Source organism: Salminus brasiliensis, chromosome 24 (assembly GCF_030463535.1).
Source record: "Salminus brasiliensis chromosome 24, fSalBra1.hap2, whole genome shotgun sequence".
In the NCBI taxonomy this organism is placed as follows: Eukaryota; Metazoa; Chordata; class Actinopteri; order Characiformes; family Bryconidae; genus Salminus; species Salminus brasiliensis.
This window is the reverse complement of record NC_132901.1, coordinates 11573960-11592912: the sequence shown is the minus strand read 5'-3', so window position 1 is coordinate 11592912 and position 18953 is coordinate 11573960. Positions and strand designations below refer to the sequence as shown.

Below are 18953 nucleotides of genomic sequence, written 5' to 3'. Positions count from 1 at the left end.
TGGGTGGCTCTTAAAAGAGCCGTTGTGTTTAGAGCTGTTCAGGCCGAGCGTTTAACCTCCGAATCCATACAGAGTGCGTCCCTGGCGCTTCAGGGCGTACACCACATCCATAGCGGTGACGGTCTTTCTTTTGGCATGCTCAGTGTACGTGACTGCGTCTCTGATCACGTTTTCCAAGAACACTTTGAGCACACCGCGGGTCTCTTCGTAGATCAGACCGGAGATACGCTTGACGCCACCACGACGAGCCAGACGGCGAATAGCCGGCTTTGTGATACCCTGGATGTTATCGCGAAGCACTTTACGATGACGCTTGGCGCCTCCTTTCCCAAGGCCTTTGCCGCCCTTTCCTCTACCTGACATCCTCGCTGCTTCTTTTCCCAGTCGACGAGAAGAGAATCTATGAAGCTGGGGAGCCAGAGACACGCCTGTTATACTCCTCTATAGGACCTAAATGAAAGCAAGGGAACCGAGCGACGTCACAGTACATTAGCTCCGCCTCATACTCTGTACGTGTGCAGAACGCTTGTTTTGCTGTACAGCGACTCAAACATGCCTAGACCACTCAAAGATTGCACATAAAGCCACTGAGTGGGTAGCCATACAAAATACAGTATATTAATATTAATTCGGAATTAAATATTAATTCCGTACCCTCTGGATGTACTCATGTTCAAAATTCAAAAAAGTGCTCTTTTTGGATTTCATGTGGATTTCATTAACATGTGGTGTACATGGGGGGGGGAAATCAATAGTCAAAGTCAAGCAATAATAGCATCACTTCTCAATGCATTTGCAGCATGTCTTCCTTCTACTGCTTGTAGTTTCACAGTCTGGCCACACAATGGCATCCAGACTCCAAGTGTTCTAAAAAGGAATAAACTAATAATAGTAATAATAATAACGCAGCATACTTTGGATCATGCATAACCTTCACTCTGAATACTTTAACTCATCATGATTTAGCTTCGAAACCTACAGCCTAGCTCCAGACCTGCTTGACCTTATAATTAAAAAGTAAGCTAAACTATAATTAGGAGCTAAAATCACTTCTGAAATAGCTTGGTCTTATGGCGAAATCTTAAAATAAATAAATAAATAGCTGAATGAATTAATAAAATTCAGTGACCTAGGCTTAAGATGAACTTACAGTGACTCAAAGTAGGCTCATACACAGCCTCTGACTCCTTTTCACGAAATTTGAAGTGCATAGGGGCCATGTGACCTTTGTAAATAAACATTTATGCACCGTTTTCTTAGAAAGATTACACACTTGACATTATTATTGTTATTATTGTAGTAATTGATTGTGTGTTTTACCATCCTAAACCGCACTCCAGTACTCTCTAGTGCACTAGGTGAGTATAGAAGCCGTTTTTTCGTGACATCGTGCACTCCACGTGGAGTCGTTTCGGCAACTAGCTAACGAAAATAATCTTTTGTAAACAAAACACTAGCTAGCAAGCTACACAGGCTGCCCAGCTCTGAAAACCAGAAGATAGGCTGCTGGTAGCCGGGTTTAAGCACGACTGTTTCTCCCTCACTTGCTCCAAATAACAATATAGAGAACTACGCACGTGTCCGTAATATCGTTATTTCTGTGATTAATTACATTTAGCCATCATGCTACTCTCCAAGGTGGCTTCTCGGTTTCAACCACGACAGTAAACGTATAAATGTTGCTGTATACACCGTTTCATAATAAAACTTGACTGACTCGAGCGAGTGTGTATTTATCTGACAGGTATTTACACTCGCTGGCGTATGTTATTGTTTGTACCATCCGAGTTAGCTAGCATGCTAATCGCTTTGTTAGCTCATGTGTGGACCTGAAAAAGCAAGTTAACTCAAATCACTCAACAGCCACAAATCACGGCTGTATTGCGTACTTTTATGCTACAACTCCGCATGTGGTACTGCACTGTGGTCAACAAATAATGACCCCTCATAATTAGGCTCATATTTGCGCTTTACTGTTTATGCTAGCCGCGTTAGCCACGCTGCTAATCGCTAAGCTGGCTCCAAGCTATGTACAACTCCACACATAGATCCAGCAACGGCAGTTCTACATCAATTTGCTGTGACTGGGTGTACAACTTTAGGCTCTCGGCAAAATCGAGTTATCGGATATCATTATCTACTTCATTTTTGGCAAGTTAGCAAACGTTATCGTGCTAACAACGACACACCGGAGCTAACCAGGGTCCAGTAGTGTAAGGACTAAAAAAAAACGACGTTTCACATGTATGAACATTAAAAGTAGCTAACATATGTCTTAACACGACAAATACCTCGGTCAGCCCTCTGATGGCTGTCGCCATGTGCGCCTCGGTCTCGTATACAACAAAGTCACACTACATCACGCCATTCTAACGTGCGCAGCGTTTATTACACACACACACATGACAAAATTAGTCCTTCCTCAATGCACCTGAATATAAATCACATAAATGGCTATTTAGTACTAGGGTTACGACCTTGCAAGCATAAAACAAGCACCCACGAAGATCACCCCACTACTGTACACCATGGCACACGGTTTACTTTTTACTGTGACTGGACGTGCAGTTATCGGATTTCATCATTAGATGAAGGTAGATAGATAGATAGATAGATAGATAGATAGATAGATAGATAGATAGATAGATAATCAATAAAACGTCATCTTTCGAACTTGTAGTTAGGCATCATGGGAATTGTAGTCCTTGATCTTGACACTACAGGATAAAGACAAATCGTGTCATTGACACATTGATATAAAGACGTTTAAAGAAACACACAAACCAGTACAGGGTTTGTATTTTCTGTCAGAATGAATGAGTATGCATAAAGCAAGCCATATGTCTACAAATGCATCTCTCTCTCTCTCTCTCTCTCTCTCTCTCTCTCTCTCTCTCTCACAAACCACCACTTTAATATTTTTGCACATAAAGTAAATTGAGGCCAACTTAAACTAAACCCACACCATTTGGATTCCTCAGGTTTCTACTATACATCTTCTAATAACAGCCATATTGGTTAGCAGTTAGTGGAAGAGAAAGGAAGGAAAGAAATTGTGGAAAGCAAAGTATGTTGCAGTTAGTGGATGATAAAGCCTTAGACATATGTTGCAGTTAGTGGATGATAAAGAAATTGTGGTGATATAAAGTAAGTGTAAAGCTCATGATGAAGTCAGGGTGAGTGGAAGCAGTTTGGCTTGACCTACCCTTTAGGATTCTGATGGAGTTTCAGGGCTAAGCTTTAAGACTGTGGTCGTAGTACGTGAATGGAGCGTGGATGCCATCTGGTGGTCAAAATGTAAATCTGCAAAATATAAAAAATACATATTTTTTTTTTGGTCCACAGAGACATTTAAAGAAGCAAAATCAGAAAGAGGAGAAAGAGTTAAATTTGAGAAGCACAAAAAAGCTAATTCACAAGTGAGTACGGCTGACTTTTGATACACCTTTGTTAGCACTTTTGTGTTAATTTGTTACTTACCTATGCCTTGAAGAAAGTCTCTGACCTTGCAGGTTAAAATGATTTTTTGCGCTGATGGTGCATCCGCTTTCCAATTTTTAGCTTTGCCCCACTTGCCTCCAGCTCTTCAGCCAGGTCTTGATAGCAGAGCGGTGTTCTTTATTGATTTATGATTATTATGTTGACCTCAATATAACCTGATGCATACATACATACACATAACCATACAACATAGAATTTAAGGGCTCTAAGGGGAGGAGAACAAAGGTCCTACATAGAACTGCACTACTCTACAGTTTGACTCTTAATGAGAGAATTGTTGGCTTTTTACCTAACTGATAATAAAGTGCCTTAAATAAAGAGTGCTTCTATCAAGCATTCTTTAACTAAAGACATTTTATCAAGATCTGTAAGGAGATAATACAGTATTGAGTATTTTGTTTTCTTCTGCCCTACTTTATCATTAGCATATTGTTAAAACCCAAACAAAATTACGGTGCCCTAAAATAAGTTTTCATTTCATTGCCTGGTAGCATGACAACTGGTTATCCTGCTGGCTACTAAAATGCCCAAAAGATCCTTGGTAGAACTTAGTAGACTTACTGGAGTTCACAACCATCTGTCATATGTAACAGCTGTAACATTCACACACACACACACGTATACATCTATGTTGTTAGCGTTTGCATTTGCGAGTTTGACCACACGATGGCATCCACGCTCCATCCATGACATATATCCACGATCCCAAAACAACGGTGACGTTTGCAATAGGGCACTTCCTAAATCCCTTACACTGTATACACTACACAGAAGTGCACTTCTCTAGTCAAGTCTTTTAGGCTTCTGATGGAGTTTCAGGGCTAGGCCTCAAGACTGTGGTCATAGTACGTAAATGGAGCGTGGATGCCATCGTGTGGTCAAAATGTAAAACAATTAATCTTGCAATTTTTTATTTATTTATTGATTTATTTATTGATTTATTTATTTATTTCTTGTCCACGGAGACAATTAAAGAAGCAACATCAGAAAGAGGAGAAAGAGTTACATTTAAATAGCAGAGAAGCTAACTTACAAGGGAGGAGGCAGTACGGTCGGCTGTTGATAAACTTTTGTTAGCACTTTTGTATTCATTTGTTACTTACCTATGCCTTGAAGAAAGTCTCTGACCTAAACCATGCAGGTTAATTTTTTTTTGAGGGTGCGTATGTTTTTCCATATTTTAGCTTTGCTCCACTGGCCTCCAGCTCCTCAGTCAGGTCTTGATAGCAGATGAGTCAATTTTAATTGGCAAGGTTTTGGTCAGAGACCATCTTTAGTTAGGCATCATGGGAATTGTAGTCGTTGATCTAATACACTACAACTTAAAGATATAGTGTCCACAGAGACATTTAAAGAAAGAAAGATCAAACACAAATCGAATAAATGGTATATTATTGCATACAAGGGAAAAGCTCCTAATGAGGCCAACTAAAACTACATGTTTACCCCTTGGATTTCTCAGGCTCGTTTTACATCTTCTAATAAAAGTCATGTTAGATTAGATAAACACAGAGGGAGTTAATGTTGCTTTAAGTAATGTTGCTTTTACCATATGTTGCAGTTAGTGGATGATAAAGAAATATGGAAAGACATTGTGGCAAGCAAAGTAAGTGTAGAGCTCATGATGAAGTCTGGGTGAGTGGAAGCAGTTTTTCTAGACCTACCCCTTAGGCTTCTGATGGAGTTTCAGGGCTAAGCTTTAAGTCTGTGGTCGTAGTACGTGAATGGAGCGTGGATGCCATCTGGTGGTCAAAATGTAAATCTGCAAAATATAAAACAATTCATCTTTTTGATTTTTTGGTCCATGCAGACATTTAAAGAAGCAAAATCAGAAAGAGGAGAAAGAGTTTTTTGTATTCATTTGTTACTTACCTATGCCTTGAAGAAAGTCTCTGACCGAAACCTTGCAGGGTGCGTATGCTTTTCCATATTTTAGCTTTGCTTCACTGGCCTCCAGCTCCTCAGTCAGGTCTTGATAGCAGATGAGCGGTTTTCTTTATTGATTTATGATTATTATGGGAACCTCAATATAAACTGATACACAGAGTTTAAGGGCTCTAAAGAGAAGGAAACAAAGGTCCTACATAGAAGTGCACTACTCTACAATTTGTCTCAAAGGCTTCTAGCAGTGAGTGAATTGGAGGCTTTTTACCTAACTGCATGCTGTTTGGTTGTCATGATGGCTAATACAGTGCCTTCATTAAAGACAGCTTCTATCAAGCATTCTTCAAAACAAGACATTTTATCTAGTTGTGGAAGGAGGTTATACGGTCTGGAGGTTTTTTTTTTTGTTTTGTTTTGTTTTTTTTTTCCTTCTGTCCGACTTTATCGTTAGCATATTGTTAAAATGAAACCCAAGCCCAAACGACAATCATCCCACAAGACATGTAATTACTTTTTAGATTTATTGGTGCAGTTAACAATCATATTTAATGTGTATAAAATTGCCCTAAATTAAGTTTCCATTTCATTGCCTGGCAGCATGAGAACTGGTAACCATGCTGGCTTCTAAAATGCCCTGAACTGAAGTATGCTTCAATAGAAACATTTTTAAAAATGTACTTTAAAAAACACTAACCAAAATAACACCGCAATACAAATGACTTAGTAGACGTACTGGAATTCACAACCATCTATCAAATGAAAAATCTGTAACATTCACACGAATAAATCTAGTTAGTTAACGTTTGCATTTGCCTAGTTTGACCACACGATGGCATCCACGCTCCATCCATGACATATATGCCCATGATCCCAAAACAACGGTGGTCGTTTGCAATGAGCACTTCCAAAAGCCCTTCTATTCACCACACAGAAGAGCACTACTGTACTCAAGGCTCAAAGGCTTCTACTCTCTATTACATAACCGGGTGCATCCTAGGCAGGACAAACACTTTACCCCTGCCAGTATTTATTCACTATTTCTTTTCCCTAGGCTTCTCTAATGATCATTTTACATGTGCTGGGAAGGTTCATTTAATTTGCTCCATACTTCAAGGGTTATACTTCCAGACAAGCTAGACTGTACTAAATAAGGTAATTTTTGAAGTATAGCACAAAACAATACTGACTCAACATTCATTTAATTTTGGCGTTTTTCCCGCTGATCTGGGTTAATTTTACAAACAATGTGACGGGAAACATGAATTTTATAGAGTTAACATATAGAGTAAACATATAATTTTTTAGAGTTAGACATGCCTTGTTCTGGTAGAGGTATTGAAAGAGATTAAAAACAAACAAACAAACAAACATTCCTCTCCGGACTATACACTTACCTCCTTTACTGCTGCCCTAAAAGCAAGCACAAACAACACAGCTGGTCTCGCTTACTCTCTATGCAATCAAACTCATGTTGCATATGTATGAAACGTAAGTACCCCAAATCAAGCTCTCATTATATGAATATACACATACATTGCTCTCTGAAACTGTGCTTGCAGTTGTATAGTTTCACCACGCGGTGGGATCTACGCTCCATCCATGACTAATGCCGTTTGTAATAGGCCAAAACCGGCCTAAACACTACATAGTGTAAAGTGTAGTGTTCTACTGAAAGGGCAGTGGCTTCTACTTTCTGCTGGGGTGAATGAACTGTTTCCAAACTATTAAATATGTATAAACATATTGATAGGTATTAAAAGAAAAGTATTCATATGTATTAAAACACGTTAAATATGGCGATTTTGATGTGAAATGTAGTACAAAACGTTATATATATATATATATATATATATATATATATATAGACACACATATAGAAGTTGTTTTTTTTCCCTAATCTTCACAACCGCTGTCTCACGGCTGGTTTCGCTCGCTCAGTCCTATGGAATTTAGAAGCGCACGCGTCATAATAGCCTTACATTATATAAACGCAACACCGAGGTGAGGCGGACATTTGCTGTTTCGGCGCGGACACGGGTAGGTGGCTCTTAAAAGAGCCGTTGGGTATTTCAGGTAAACGTCGAAGCGCTCTGTTTAAGCGCGCTCTCCGCGAATACGGCGGGCCAGCTGGATATCTTTAGGCATGATGGTGACTCTCTTGGCGTGGATAGCGCACAGGTTAGTATCTTCAAACAGACCCACCAAGTACGCCTCGCTAGCCTCCTGCAGGGCCATGACGGCGGAGCTCTGGAAGCGGAGATCAGTCTTGAAGTCCTGAGCGATCTCACGCACTAGGCGCTGGAAGGGCAGCTTACGGATCAGCAGCTCAGTAGACTTCTGGTAGCGGCGGATCTCCCTCAGAGCCACGGTGCCGGGCCTGTAACGGTGAGGCTTTTTCACGCCGCCGGTGGCTGGGGCGCTCTTGCGAGCAGCCTTGGTGGCGAGCTGCTTCCTCGGGGCCTTGCCACCGGTGGACTTACGGGCGGTCTGCTTGGTTCTTGCCATCGCGTTGAACTCTGCTCCTCTCGGGGAAAAGAAAGAGAATGAGTTCTTGCTCGCTTCACATGGCTTTTAAGCTTTCAAGCCGCTTGCCGCTCATTGGGCGTCTTGAAGTTGTCCGTTTCCCATTGGGCGGCCGGCAATGCGTCGGTGACACACTATTGGGCGTCTTCTTTTCAAACCTAAAAGCAAAACGGCGGGCTCCTGTAACACAAAACAACACTGGAAAAAAAAAGCATTAAAAGAATATATAATAATAAGAACAATAATATGATCAAACTAATCAATGTACTGTACATTACAGCGAACATTAAACACACTGTGTGTGTGTGTGTGTGTGTGAGAGAGAGCAAGAGAATGTGTGTATACATGCACATATGCATAGGGTGTTGATCTCAGTACGTGAAATATATGAAAAAGGGCAATTGTGTATTGCATGGCAGTGTGTTTATATAATAACTCGGTTCATAAAGCTATTATTTTTTTATGCAGTTGGAAATCACGTGAAGAATATGTAGTGTTGTTTGTAAAGGAGAAGCACTTTTCTTAGAAAAAATGGGTGGCTCTTAAAAGAGCCTTTGTGTATAGATAAATCAACGGAGAGCGCCAATTTACTTTGTCTTCACAGTCTTCTCGGTCTTCTTAGGTAGCAGTACAGCCTGAATGTTGGGCAGCACACCACCTTGGGCGATAGTGACTCCTCCGAGCAGTTTGTTCAGCTCCTCGTCGTTACGAACAGCCAGCTGCAGGTGACGGGGGATGATACGGGTCTTCTTGTTGTCGCGGGCGGCGTTGCCAGCCAACTCGAGAATCTCAGCGGTGAGATACTCCAGGACGGCGGCCAAGTAGACGGGAGCGCCGGCGCCGACCCGCTCAGCGTAGTTGCCTTTACGCAGGAGCCTGTGCACACGGCCAACTGGGAACTGCAGTCCGGCGCGGGACGAACGAGTCTTAGCCTTGGCCCTAGCTTTACCACCGGTTTTGCCTCTTCCACTCATGATTCGCGTCAGTCGTGTTCGTTGAACAAAGCTGAAATAATGCACGCCGGCCAACGAGCGCCGTTGATATAGCAAAATCGCCTACGGTCCTATTGGCTAAAAGCTACGCGCACCAACAGCCAATCGCATTTCCGCCGTCAGACTCTAGCGTCCTCCCACCTCTGCTCGCTTTCCTACCCGACCCCCTCCTCCTCTCGTGCTGTGTGTCTGTGTGAGCGAGAGAGAGAAAGGAAGAAAGAAAACGGGTTAAAGAAAGAAACATTTACCCCCACTCGTGCCCCGCGTTTCCTTTCCCTTTCCCGCTCAAATGTAACACGTATGACCAAACCAAAAAAATATATATATTGATCATATATAATTATTGTGTGGGGAAACTAATGAGAGCTATTTTTGTGTTGTTGAGTGTTTTTTTTTTTTTTAACAATCAATTCATTGTGCAGTAACAAGGGGGGAAAAAAGCTGTTTTTTTATGAAACTGTGGGTGGCTCTTAAAAGAGCCGTTGAATAGAGAAACAAGACATGAAGGTAAACGGCGTTACTGTTTACTTCTTCTTAGGGGCAGCCTTTTTCGCCTTCGCCGCCTTGGGCTTAGCTGCTTTAGGCTTGACCGTTTTGGCTTTCTTTGGGCTCTTGGTCGCCTTTTTGGGAGCCGCCGGCTTCTTGGCCTTCTTGGGGCTCTTCGCTGCCTTCTTAGCGGCCGCGACGGGCTTCTTGGCCTTCTTGGGGGATTTCTTAGCCGCAGTGGGTTTCTTGGCTGCTACCTTCTTGGGCTTCTTGGCCGCGGCTGGTTTCTTGGCGGCCGGCTTCTTAGCTTTAGGTGCCGGTTTCTTGGCGGCCGGCTTCTTCTTTGCCTCGGCCTGCTTCTTGTTAAGCTTGAAAGAGCCCGACGCGCCGGTGCCTTTGGTCTGCACCAGAGTGCCCTTGGTGACGAGGCTCTTGACGGCGAGCTTAACGCGTGAGTTGTTCTTCTCGACGTCGTAGCCGCCGGCAGCCAGGGCTTTCTTCAGGGCGGCGAGAGACACGCCGCTCCTCTCCTTGGAAGCCGAGACGGCCTTGACGATGAGCTCGCCCACGCTGGGGCCGGCTTTCTTGGGGCGGGCGGCGGCCTTCTTCTTGGGGGCCTTGGCGGGCGCCGAGGCGGCTGGGGCTGGAGCGACTTCTGCCATTGTTCTGCTTTGCTGTGAGCGCGAGTGAGCACAAACTGCTGCAGCGTTCTGTAGAACCTCCCGCTGCAGCGAGGGGGCCGGCCCTTAAAAGCCACATGAGAACGTTGTAGACTCAACTCGCTCGATGCCGCACAGCCGTGTGGCAGCGACGGTCTCGCACTTGTGTTTTCTCTCGGCGTTTGTCGAGCGAAATATGGGCGAAAGCTCAACTTGGCGAGCGTAGAAATGCTCTTTCGTCTCCGAGAGGCTCCACCGTGTGTTGAGAAGACGGGAAGGGCAGCGTAACGACGCCGCGTTTGATACGGCGCTCACCGAAGCGTGCCACGCTACCGGCGTGCCGAACGGGCGGCGGCGCATTTGGCGTGTTAATCGGTGGAAAACGGCGACAAAAGGTGCCACGAACTGGGCGAGTGTTATCCGGTGCGTTGGAGGAGAGCCTCGGCGAGAGCGTGCTGGGCATCCGAGACGAGGGTGCGTTGTTTTGCTCGTCGTGCGAGGCGACCTTGAGGAGTGTGTAAAGCACAGTGTTGCCGTGTGTGCGCAGTATGACTTCCACCGTCGATGCGTCTTTGTCACCGGCGCTTCCACACTCGGAACGGCTCTCCATAGGTCCCCTAATACGCACTCGTAACACACCCAATATACCATAGCCAAAAATCTCATACTAACCCTAACACAAAATAACTGCATACACCCCCCCAACCCTAAAACACAAAAAAACAAAATAACAAAAAAAAAAAAAAAGACAAAACTTATTCTAAACATAACATAAAACAATGATGCCCTTTTTCAAGCCTAATACAAAATAACTGCACCTTCACTCTAACCCCAATACAAAATAAACCCAAGCTCATTTAAACCCTAAAACCCCATTTTTCATTTTAACCCTAATAGAAAATAACCATTTTCTCTCTCCAACCCTAAATAAAATTACCCCATCCTTCCTCCAACCATTATACAAAATCACTCCATCCTCATTCGAACCCCTCACATGAAACAACTCAAATCTCATTCTTGTCCTAAAACAAATTAACCCCATCCCTCCCTCTATCTCAATAAGCAACACACCAAATTATTATTTTTAAACTTTTACTTTCATTTAACCCATTCCATGCAGTCATGACCATTCTACTTAGATGTGCATTCCTCAGTAGGCCGAGGCCATGTGTATCCAAATCATCAGGCTGATGGCTAATGTTGAAACTCACTTTTACTGAACCTTCCTTTGTATCCTAAGGCAAAGGCTTAAGCTCACCGTCACTTTAACTCAATCCACCTTCATCATAAAACTGAGACCTTTGACCGCCATACTATTTTACTTACTCTACCCTCGTCCTTTTGCATTGCTCCGACCCTCTACATTAAAAAAATATCTATGAACCTATTCTTGCTCGCTCGAATCTCACCATTAACCTAAGACTTCAACCAAATTCATCTTTTAGTGAACCAAACCAAATAGTCCTAATACAAAATAACTCTGTCCTCCCTCTTAACCTAATACAACATAACCTTAACATCATTCTAACCATGAAACCAAATAACCCCATCCGCCGTCTAACCCCAAAATAAAATAACCCATTTTCATTCATACTCTAATACAAACCCCACCACCTTCTCTCTCCAACCCTAAAATGAAATAACCCCATCCTTCCTCCAACCATTATACAAAATCACTCCATCCTCATTCGAACCCCTCACATGAAACAACTCCAATCTCATTCTTGTACTAAAACAAATTAACCCCATCCCTCCCTCTATCTCAATAAGCAACACACCAAATTATTATTTTTAAACTTTTACTTTCATTTAACCCATTCCATGCAGTCATGACCATTCTACTTAGATGTGCATTCCTCAGTAGGCCGAGGCCATGTGTATCCAAATCATCAGGCTGATGGCTAATGTTGAAACTCACTTTTACTGAACCTTCCTTTGTATCCTAAGGCAAAGGCTTAAGCTCACCGTCACTTTAACTCAATCCACCTTCATCATAAAACTGAGGCCTTTGACCGCCATACTATTTTACTTACTCTACCCTCGTCCTTTTGCATTGCTCCGACCCTCTACATCAAAAAAATATCTATGAACCTATTCTTGCTCGCTCGAATCTCACCATTAACCTAAGACTTCAACCAAATTCATCTTTTAGTGAACCAAACCAAATAGTCCTAATACAAAATAACTCTGTCCTCCCTCTTAACCTAGTACAACATAACCTTAACATCATTCTAACCATGAAACAAAATAACCCCATCCGCCGTCTAACCCCAAAATAAAATAACCCATTTTTATTCATACTCTAATACAAACCCCACCACCATCTCTCTCCAACCCTAAAATGAAATAACCCCATCCTTCATCCAACCATTATACAAAATCACTCCATCCTCATTCGAACCCCTCACATGAAACAACTGCAATCTCATTCTTGTCCTAAAACAAATTAACCCCATCCTTCCCTCTATCTCAATAAGCAACACACCAAACTTTTGCTTTCATTTAACCCATTCCATGCAGTCATGACCATTCTACTTAGATGTGCAGTCCTCAGTAGGCCGAGGCCATGTGTATCCATGTGTATCCGAATCATCAGGCTGATGGCTTATGTTGAAACTCACTTTTACTGAACCTTCCTTTGTATCCTAAGGCAAAGGCCTAAGCTCACGGTCACTTTAACTCAATCCACCTTCATCATAAACCTGAGGCCTCCTTACAAAGCCACTGTTACTCACTCTTCCTAGATCACATCTGCACTGAACACACTTTCACCGCCATACTTTTTTTACTTATGCTACCTAAATTTACTTACTCTACCCTCGTCTTTTTGCCTTGCTCCGACCCTCTACATCAAAAGTCTAGCTCTGAACCTATTCTTGCTCTCTCGAATCTCACCATTAACCTAAGGCTTCAACCAAATTCATCTTTTTGTGACCAAACCAAGTAGTCCTAATACAAAATAACTCTGTCCTCCCTCTTAACCTAGTACAACATAACCTTAACATCATTCTAACCATGAAACCAAATAACCCCATCCGCCGTCTAACCCCAAAATAAAATAACCCATTTTCATTCATACTCTAATACAAACCCCACCACCTTCTCTCACAAACCCTAAAATGAAATAACCCCATCCTTCCTCCAACCATTATACAAAATCACTCCATCCTCATTCGAACCCCTCACATAACAACTCAAATCTCATTCTTGTACTAAAACAAATTAACCCCATCCCTCCCTCTATCTCAATAAGCAACACACCAAATTATTATTTTTAAACTTTTACTTTCATTTAACCCATTCCATGCAGTCATGACCATTCTACTTAGATGTGCATTCCTCAGTAGGCCGAGGCCATGTGTATCCAAATCATCAGGCTGATGGCTAATGTTGAAACTCACTTTTACTGAACCTTCCTTTGTATCCTAAGGCAAAGGCTTAAGCTCACCGTCACTTTAACTCAATCCACCTTCATCATAAAACTGAGACCTTTGACCGCCATACTATTTTACTTACTCTACCCTCGTCCTTTTGCATTGCTCCGACCCTCTACATCAAAAAAATATCTATGAACCTATTCTTGCTCCCTCGAATCTCACCATTAACCTAAGACTTCAACCAAATTCATCTTTTAGTGAACCAAACCAAATAGTCCTAATACAAAATAACTCTGTCCTCCCTCTTAACCTAATACAACATAACCTTAACATCATTCTAACCATGAAACCAAATAACCCCATCCGCCGTCTAACCCCAAAATAAAATAACCCATTTTCATTCATACTCTAATACAAACCCCACCACCTTCTCTCTCCAACCCTAAAATGAAATAACCCCATCCTTCCTCCAACCATTATACAAAATCACTCCATCCTCATTCAAACCCCTCACATGAAACAACTCCAATCTCATTCTTGTACTAAAACAAATTAACCCCATCCCTCCCTCTATCCCAATAAGCAACACACCAAATTATTATTTTTAAACTTTTACTTTCATTTAACCCATTCCATGCAGACATGACCATTCTACTTAGATGTGCATTCCTCAGTAGGCCGAGGCCATGTGTATCCAAATCATCAGGCTGATGGCCAATGTTGAAATTCACTTTTTCTGAACCTTCCAAAGGCAAAGGCCTAAGCTCACAGTCACTTTAACACAATCCACCTCCATCATAAACCTGAGGCCTCGTTTACAAAGCTACTGTTACTCACTCTTCCTAGATCACATCTGCACTGAACACACTTTCACCGCCATACTTTTTTTACTTACGCTACCTAAATTTACTTACTCTACCCTCGTCTTTTTGCCTTGCTCCGACCCTCTACATCAAAAGTCTAGCTCTGAACCTATTCTTGCTCTCTCGAATCTCACCATTAACCTAAGGCTTCAACCAAATTCATCTTTTTGTGACCAAACCAAGCAGTCCTAATACAAAATAACTCTGTCCTCCCTCTTAACCTAGTACAACATAACCTTAACATCATTCTAACCATGAAACCAAATAACCCCATCCGCCGTCTAACCCCAAAATAAAATAACCCATTTTCATTCATACTCTAATACAAACCCCACCACCTTCTCTCACAAACCCTAAAATGAAATAACCCCATCCTTCCTCCAACCATTATACAAAATCACTCCATCCTCATTCGAACCCCTCACATGAAACAACTCAAATCTCATTCTTGTACTAAAACAAATTAACCCCATCCCTCCCTCTATCTCAATAAGCAACACACCAAATTATTATTTTTAAACTTTTACTTTCATTTAACCCATTCCATGCAGTCATGACCATTCTACTTAGATGTGCATTCCTCAGTAGGTCGAGGCCATGTGTATCCAAATCATCAGGCTGATGGCTAATGTTAAAATTCACTTTTACTGAACCTTCCTTTGTATCCTAAGGCAAAGGCTTAAGCTCACCGTCACTTTAACTCAATCCACCTTCATCATAAAACTGAGACCTTTGACCGCCATACTATTTTACTTACTCTACCCTCGTCCTTTTGCATTGCTCCGACCCTCTACATCAAAAAAATATCTATGAACCTATTCTTGCTCCCTCGAATCTCACCATTAACCTAAGACTTCAACCAAATTCATCTTTTAGTGAACCAAACCAAATAGTCCTAATACAAAATAACTCTGTCCTCCCTCTTAACCTAATACAACATAACCTTAACATCATTCTAACCATGAAACCAAATAACCCCATCCGCCGTCTAACCCCAAAATAAAATAACCCATTTTCATTCATACTCTAATACAAACCCCACCACCTTCTCTCTCCAACCCTAAAATGAAATAACCCCATCCTTCCTCCAACCATTATACAAAATCACTCCATCCTCATTCGAACCCCTCACATGAAACAACTCCAATCTCATTCTTGTCCTAAAACAAATTAACCCCATCCTTCCCTCTATCTCAATAAGCAACACACCAAACTTTTGCTTTCATTTAACCCATTCCATGCAGTCATGACCATTCTACTTAGATGTGCAGTCCTCAGTAGGCCGAGGCCATGTGTATCCATGTGTATCCGAATCATCAGGCTGATGGCTTATGTTGAAACTCACTTTTACTGAACCTTCCTTTGTATCCTAAGGCAAAGGCCTAAGCTCACGGTCACTTTAACTCAATCCACCTTCATCATAAACCTGAGGCCTCCTTACAAAGCCACTGTTACTCACTCTTCCTAGATCACATCTGCACTAAACACACTTTCACCGCCATACTTTTTTACTTACGCTACCTCAATTTAATTATTCTACCCTCGTCCTTTTGCCTTACTTCGACCCTCTACATCAAAAGCCTTGCTCTGAACCTACTTTTGCTCACTCAAATCCCACCATAAACCTAAGGCTTTAACTAACTTCACCCTTCTGTGACCCAACAAAAAAGGCTTGTGGGAGAGCCTAACCGTATGCCTGGTTATATATACTAGACAGCTTTCATTACAAAGATCAGGTGTGTAATTCTAGGGTTTAAGTCAACCCTAGTATGGTTTCCTGCCTCACTCTTCCCCACCTGTAAGGCTGATCTCCTCTGGACTGGTCTTTCACAGGTGATGTGCAGCTTCATTTATCCCACTTAGCACTACAAGCCCACTCCATACAGTTAGTATGGCACAGTATTTTAGTTTGCTGCTCTGTCCCTGAATCCTAGTACACTATACCAATTAAATGCAAACAAACAATTAAGTTGATTTACATACATACATCAATAAGTATGTAACAATAAAGGCACTCTCTAATAAATAATAATAATTAGTATTATAACTTACTTGGTTCTTGAATAAAACTGCTCTTTGGAAGAAACCGTGGGTGGCTCTTAAAAGAGCCGTTGGGTTTGGATTATGCCGCTATCACTATTTACTTGGAGCTCGTGTACTTGGTGACGGCCTTTGTGCCCTCTGACACGGCGTGCTTGGCCAACTCACCGGGAAGGAGCAGACGCACAGCAGTCTGGATCTCCCTAGAGGTGATAGTAGAACGTTTGTTGTAGTGAGCCAAACGAGAAGACTCACCGGCGATGCGCTCGAAGATGTCGTTCACGAACGAGTTCATGATGCCCATCGCTTTAGAGGAGATTCCAGTGTCAGGGTGGACCTGCTTCAGCACCTTGTACACGTAGATGGCATAGCTCTCCTTCCTGGACTTTCTGCGCTTCTTGCCGCCTTTCCCGGCCGTCTTGGTCACGGCTTTCTTGGATCCCTTCTTGGGCGCGGACTTAGCTGGCTCAGGCATACTGCTCCTCGTCGAGTAAGACTGAAGAATGAGGGGGAGGCGATAAGCTCCCACATTATTTAGACTCTAGCATTTTAATTAGACGAGGTACCGCCTCCAGAATGCCGTCAAACGACCATTGGACAACAAATTGTCCGCTCTCTTCTTGCCAACCCCCCACCCTTCATTCCCCTCCCCTCCCCTCCCCTCCCTATTCTCCTCCTCCCTTCCCCCTCCCCAGAGCAGCATTCTCTTTGTTCGCCTACCCGCGCATTTTTACCCACCGTGCAGACGGCACATTATTTTTCGCCACAGCGGCGTTGACGGCGATATTCTGAATTTATTCAAACGTTTAATCAACGCATACGGGGGAAATTGAAAACTATATGTATTCTTCATATATATAAAATTAGCTTCTTAACCGGGAGATTCATAACCACCATCATTGACTATATTGAAACAAACAAACAAATATGATTCTTGCAACATTCTATCCCGCGCATTCTTAATCTACAGGGCTGTTTTTCTGTTTTTCGGCACAGCGGCTTTGACGGCGATTTTTTTTCTATCAGGATTTATTAAGACATTTAGTTCGGATTTAACCAACGCACACGGGGGGCAAAATGGAAAACAATACATATATACAGACATATCTATTATATGTATATATACACATGTATTCTTCCAGTATATTACATTTTAATACAGAGTATGCGGGAGATCGACTGCCTTATTTGATAAACTAAGAATAGAAACAGGCTCTTTTGCTGGATTTGTGGGTGGCTCTTAAAAGAGCCGTTGTGTTTAGAGCTGTTCAGGCCGAGCGTTTAACCTCCGAATCCATACAGAGTGCGTCCCTGGCGCTTCAGGGCGTACACCACATCCATAGCGGTGACGGTCTTTCTTTTGGCATGCTCAGTGTACGTGACTGCGTCTCTGATCACGTTTTCCAAGAACACTTTGAGCACACCGCGGGTCTCTTCGTAGATCAGACCGGAGATACGCTTGACGCCACCACGACGAGCGAGACGGCGAATAGCCGGCTTTGTGATACCCTGGATGTTATCGCGAAGCACTTTACGATGACGCTTGGCGCCTCCTTTCCCAAGGCCTTTGCCGCCCTTTCCTCTACCTGACATCCTCGCTGCTTCTTTTCCCAGTCAACGAGAAGAGAATCTATGAAGCTGGGGAGCCAGAGACACGCCTGTTATACTCCTCTATAGGACCTAAATGAAAGCAAGGGAACCGAGCGACGTCACAGTACATTAGCTCCGCCTCATACTCTGTACGTGTGCAGAACGCTTGTTTTGCTGTACAGCGACTCAAACATGCCTAGACCACTCAAAGATTGCACATAAAGCCACTGAGTGGGTAGCCATACAAAATACAGTATATTAATATTAATTCGGAATTAAATATTAATTCCGTACCCTCTGGATGTACTCATGTTCAAAATTCAAAAAAGTGCTCTTTTTGGATTTCATGTGGATTTCATTAACATGTGGTGTACATGGGGGGGGGCAATCAATAGTCAAAGTCAAGCAATAATAGCATCACTTCTCAATGCATTTGCAGCATGTCTTCCTTCTACTGCTTGTAGTTTCACAGTCTGGCCACACAATGGCATCCAGACTCCAAGTGTTCTAAAAAGGAATAAACTAATAATAGTAATAATAATAACGCAGCATACTTTGGATCATGCATAACCTTCACTCTGAATACTTTAACTCATCATGATTTAGCTTCGAAACCTACAGCCTAGCTCCAGACCTGCTTGACCTTATAATTAAAAAGTAAGCTAAACTATAATTAGGAGCTAAAATCACTTCTGAAATAGCTTGGTCTTATGGCGAAATCTTAAAATAAATAAATAAATAGCTGAATGAATTAATAAAATTCAGTGACCTAGGCTTAAGATGAACTTACAGTGACTCAAAGTAGGCTCATACACAGCCTCTGACTCCTTTTCACGAAATTTGAAGTGCATAGGGGCCATGTGACCTTTGTAAATAAACATTTATGCACCGTTTTCTTAGAAAGATTACACACTTGACATTATTATTGTTATTATTGTAGTAATTGATTGTGTGTTTTACCATCCTAAACCGCACTCCAGTACTCTCTAGTGCACTAGGTGAGTATAGAAGCCGTTTTTTCGTGACATCGTGCACTCC

At 42.4% G+C, this 18953-nt stretch overlaps 2 protein-coding genes across 2 annotated transcripts; both read right to left on the bottom strand.

The window, feature by feature from the left end:
• Nucleotides 1-51: 51 nt before the first annotated feature.
• On the bottom strand, nt 52-17918 carry LOC140546617 (uncharacterized). Its single transcript, XM_072670000.1, has 6 exons — nt 17637-17918; nt 17046-17113; nt 10318-10662; nt 8500-8913; nt 7552-7897; nt 52-408 (listed from the first exon to the last, which is right to left on the bottom strand). Exons 1-6 carry the CDS (start codon nt 17916-17918, stop codon nt 52-54), a joined length of 1812 nt encoding a protein of 603 aa, XP_072526101.1.
• LOC140546862 (histone H2B) lies at nt 16426-16800 on the bottom strand. The gene has a single exon (XM_072670282.1). It carries the CDS (start codon nt 16798-16800, stop codon nt 16426-16428), a length of 375 nt encoding a protein of 124 aa, XP_072526383.1.
• Nucleotides 17919-18953: the final 1035 nt, after the last annotated feature.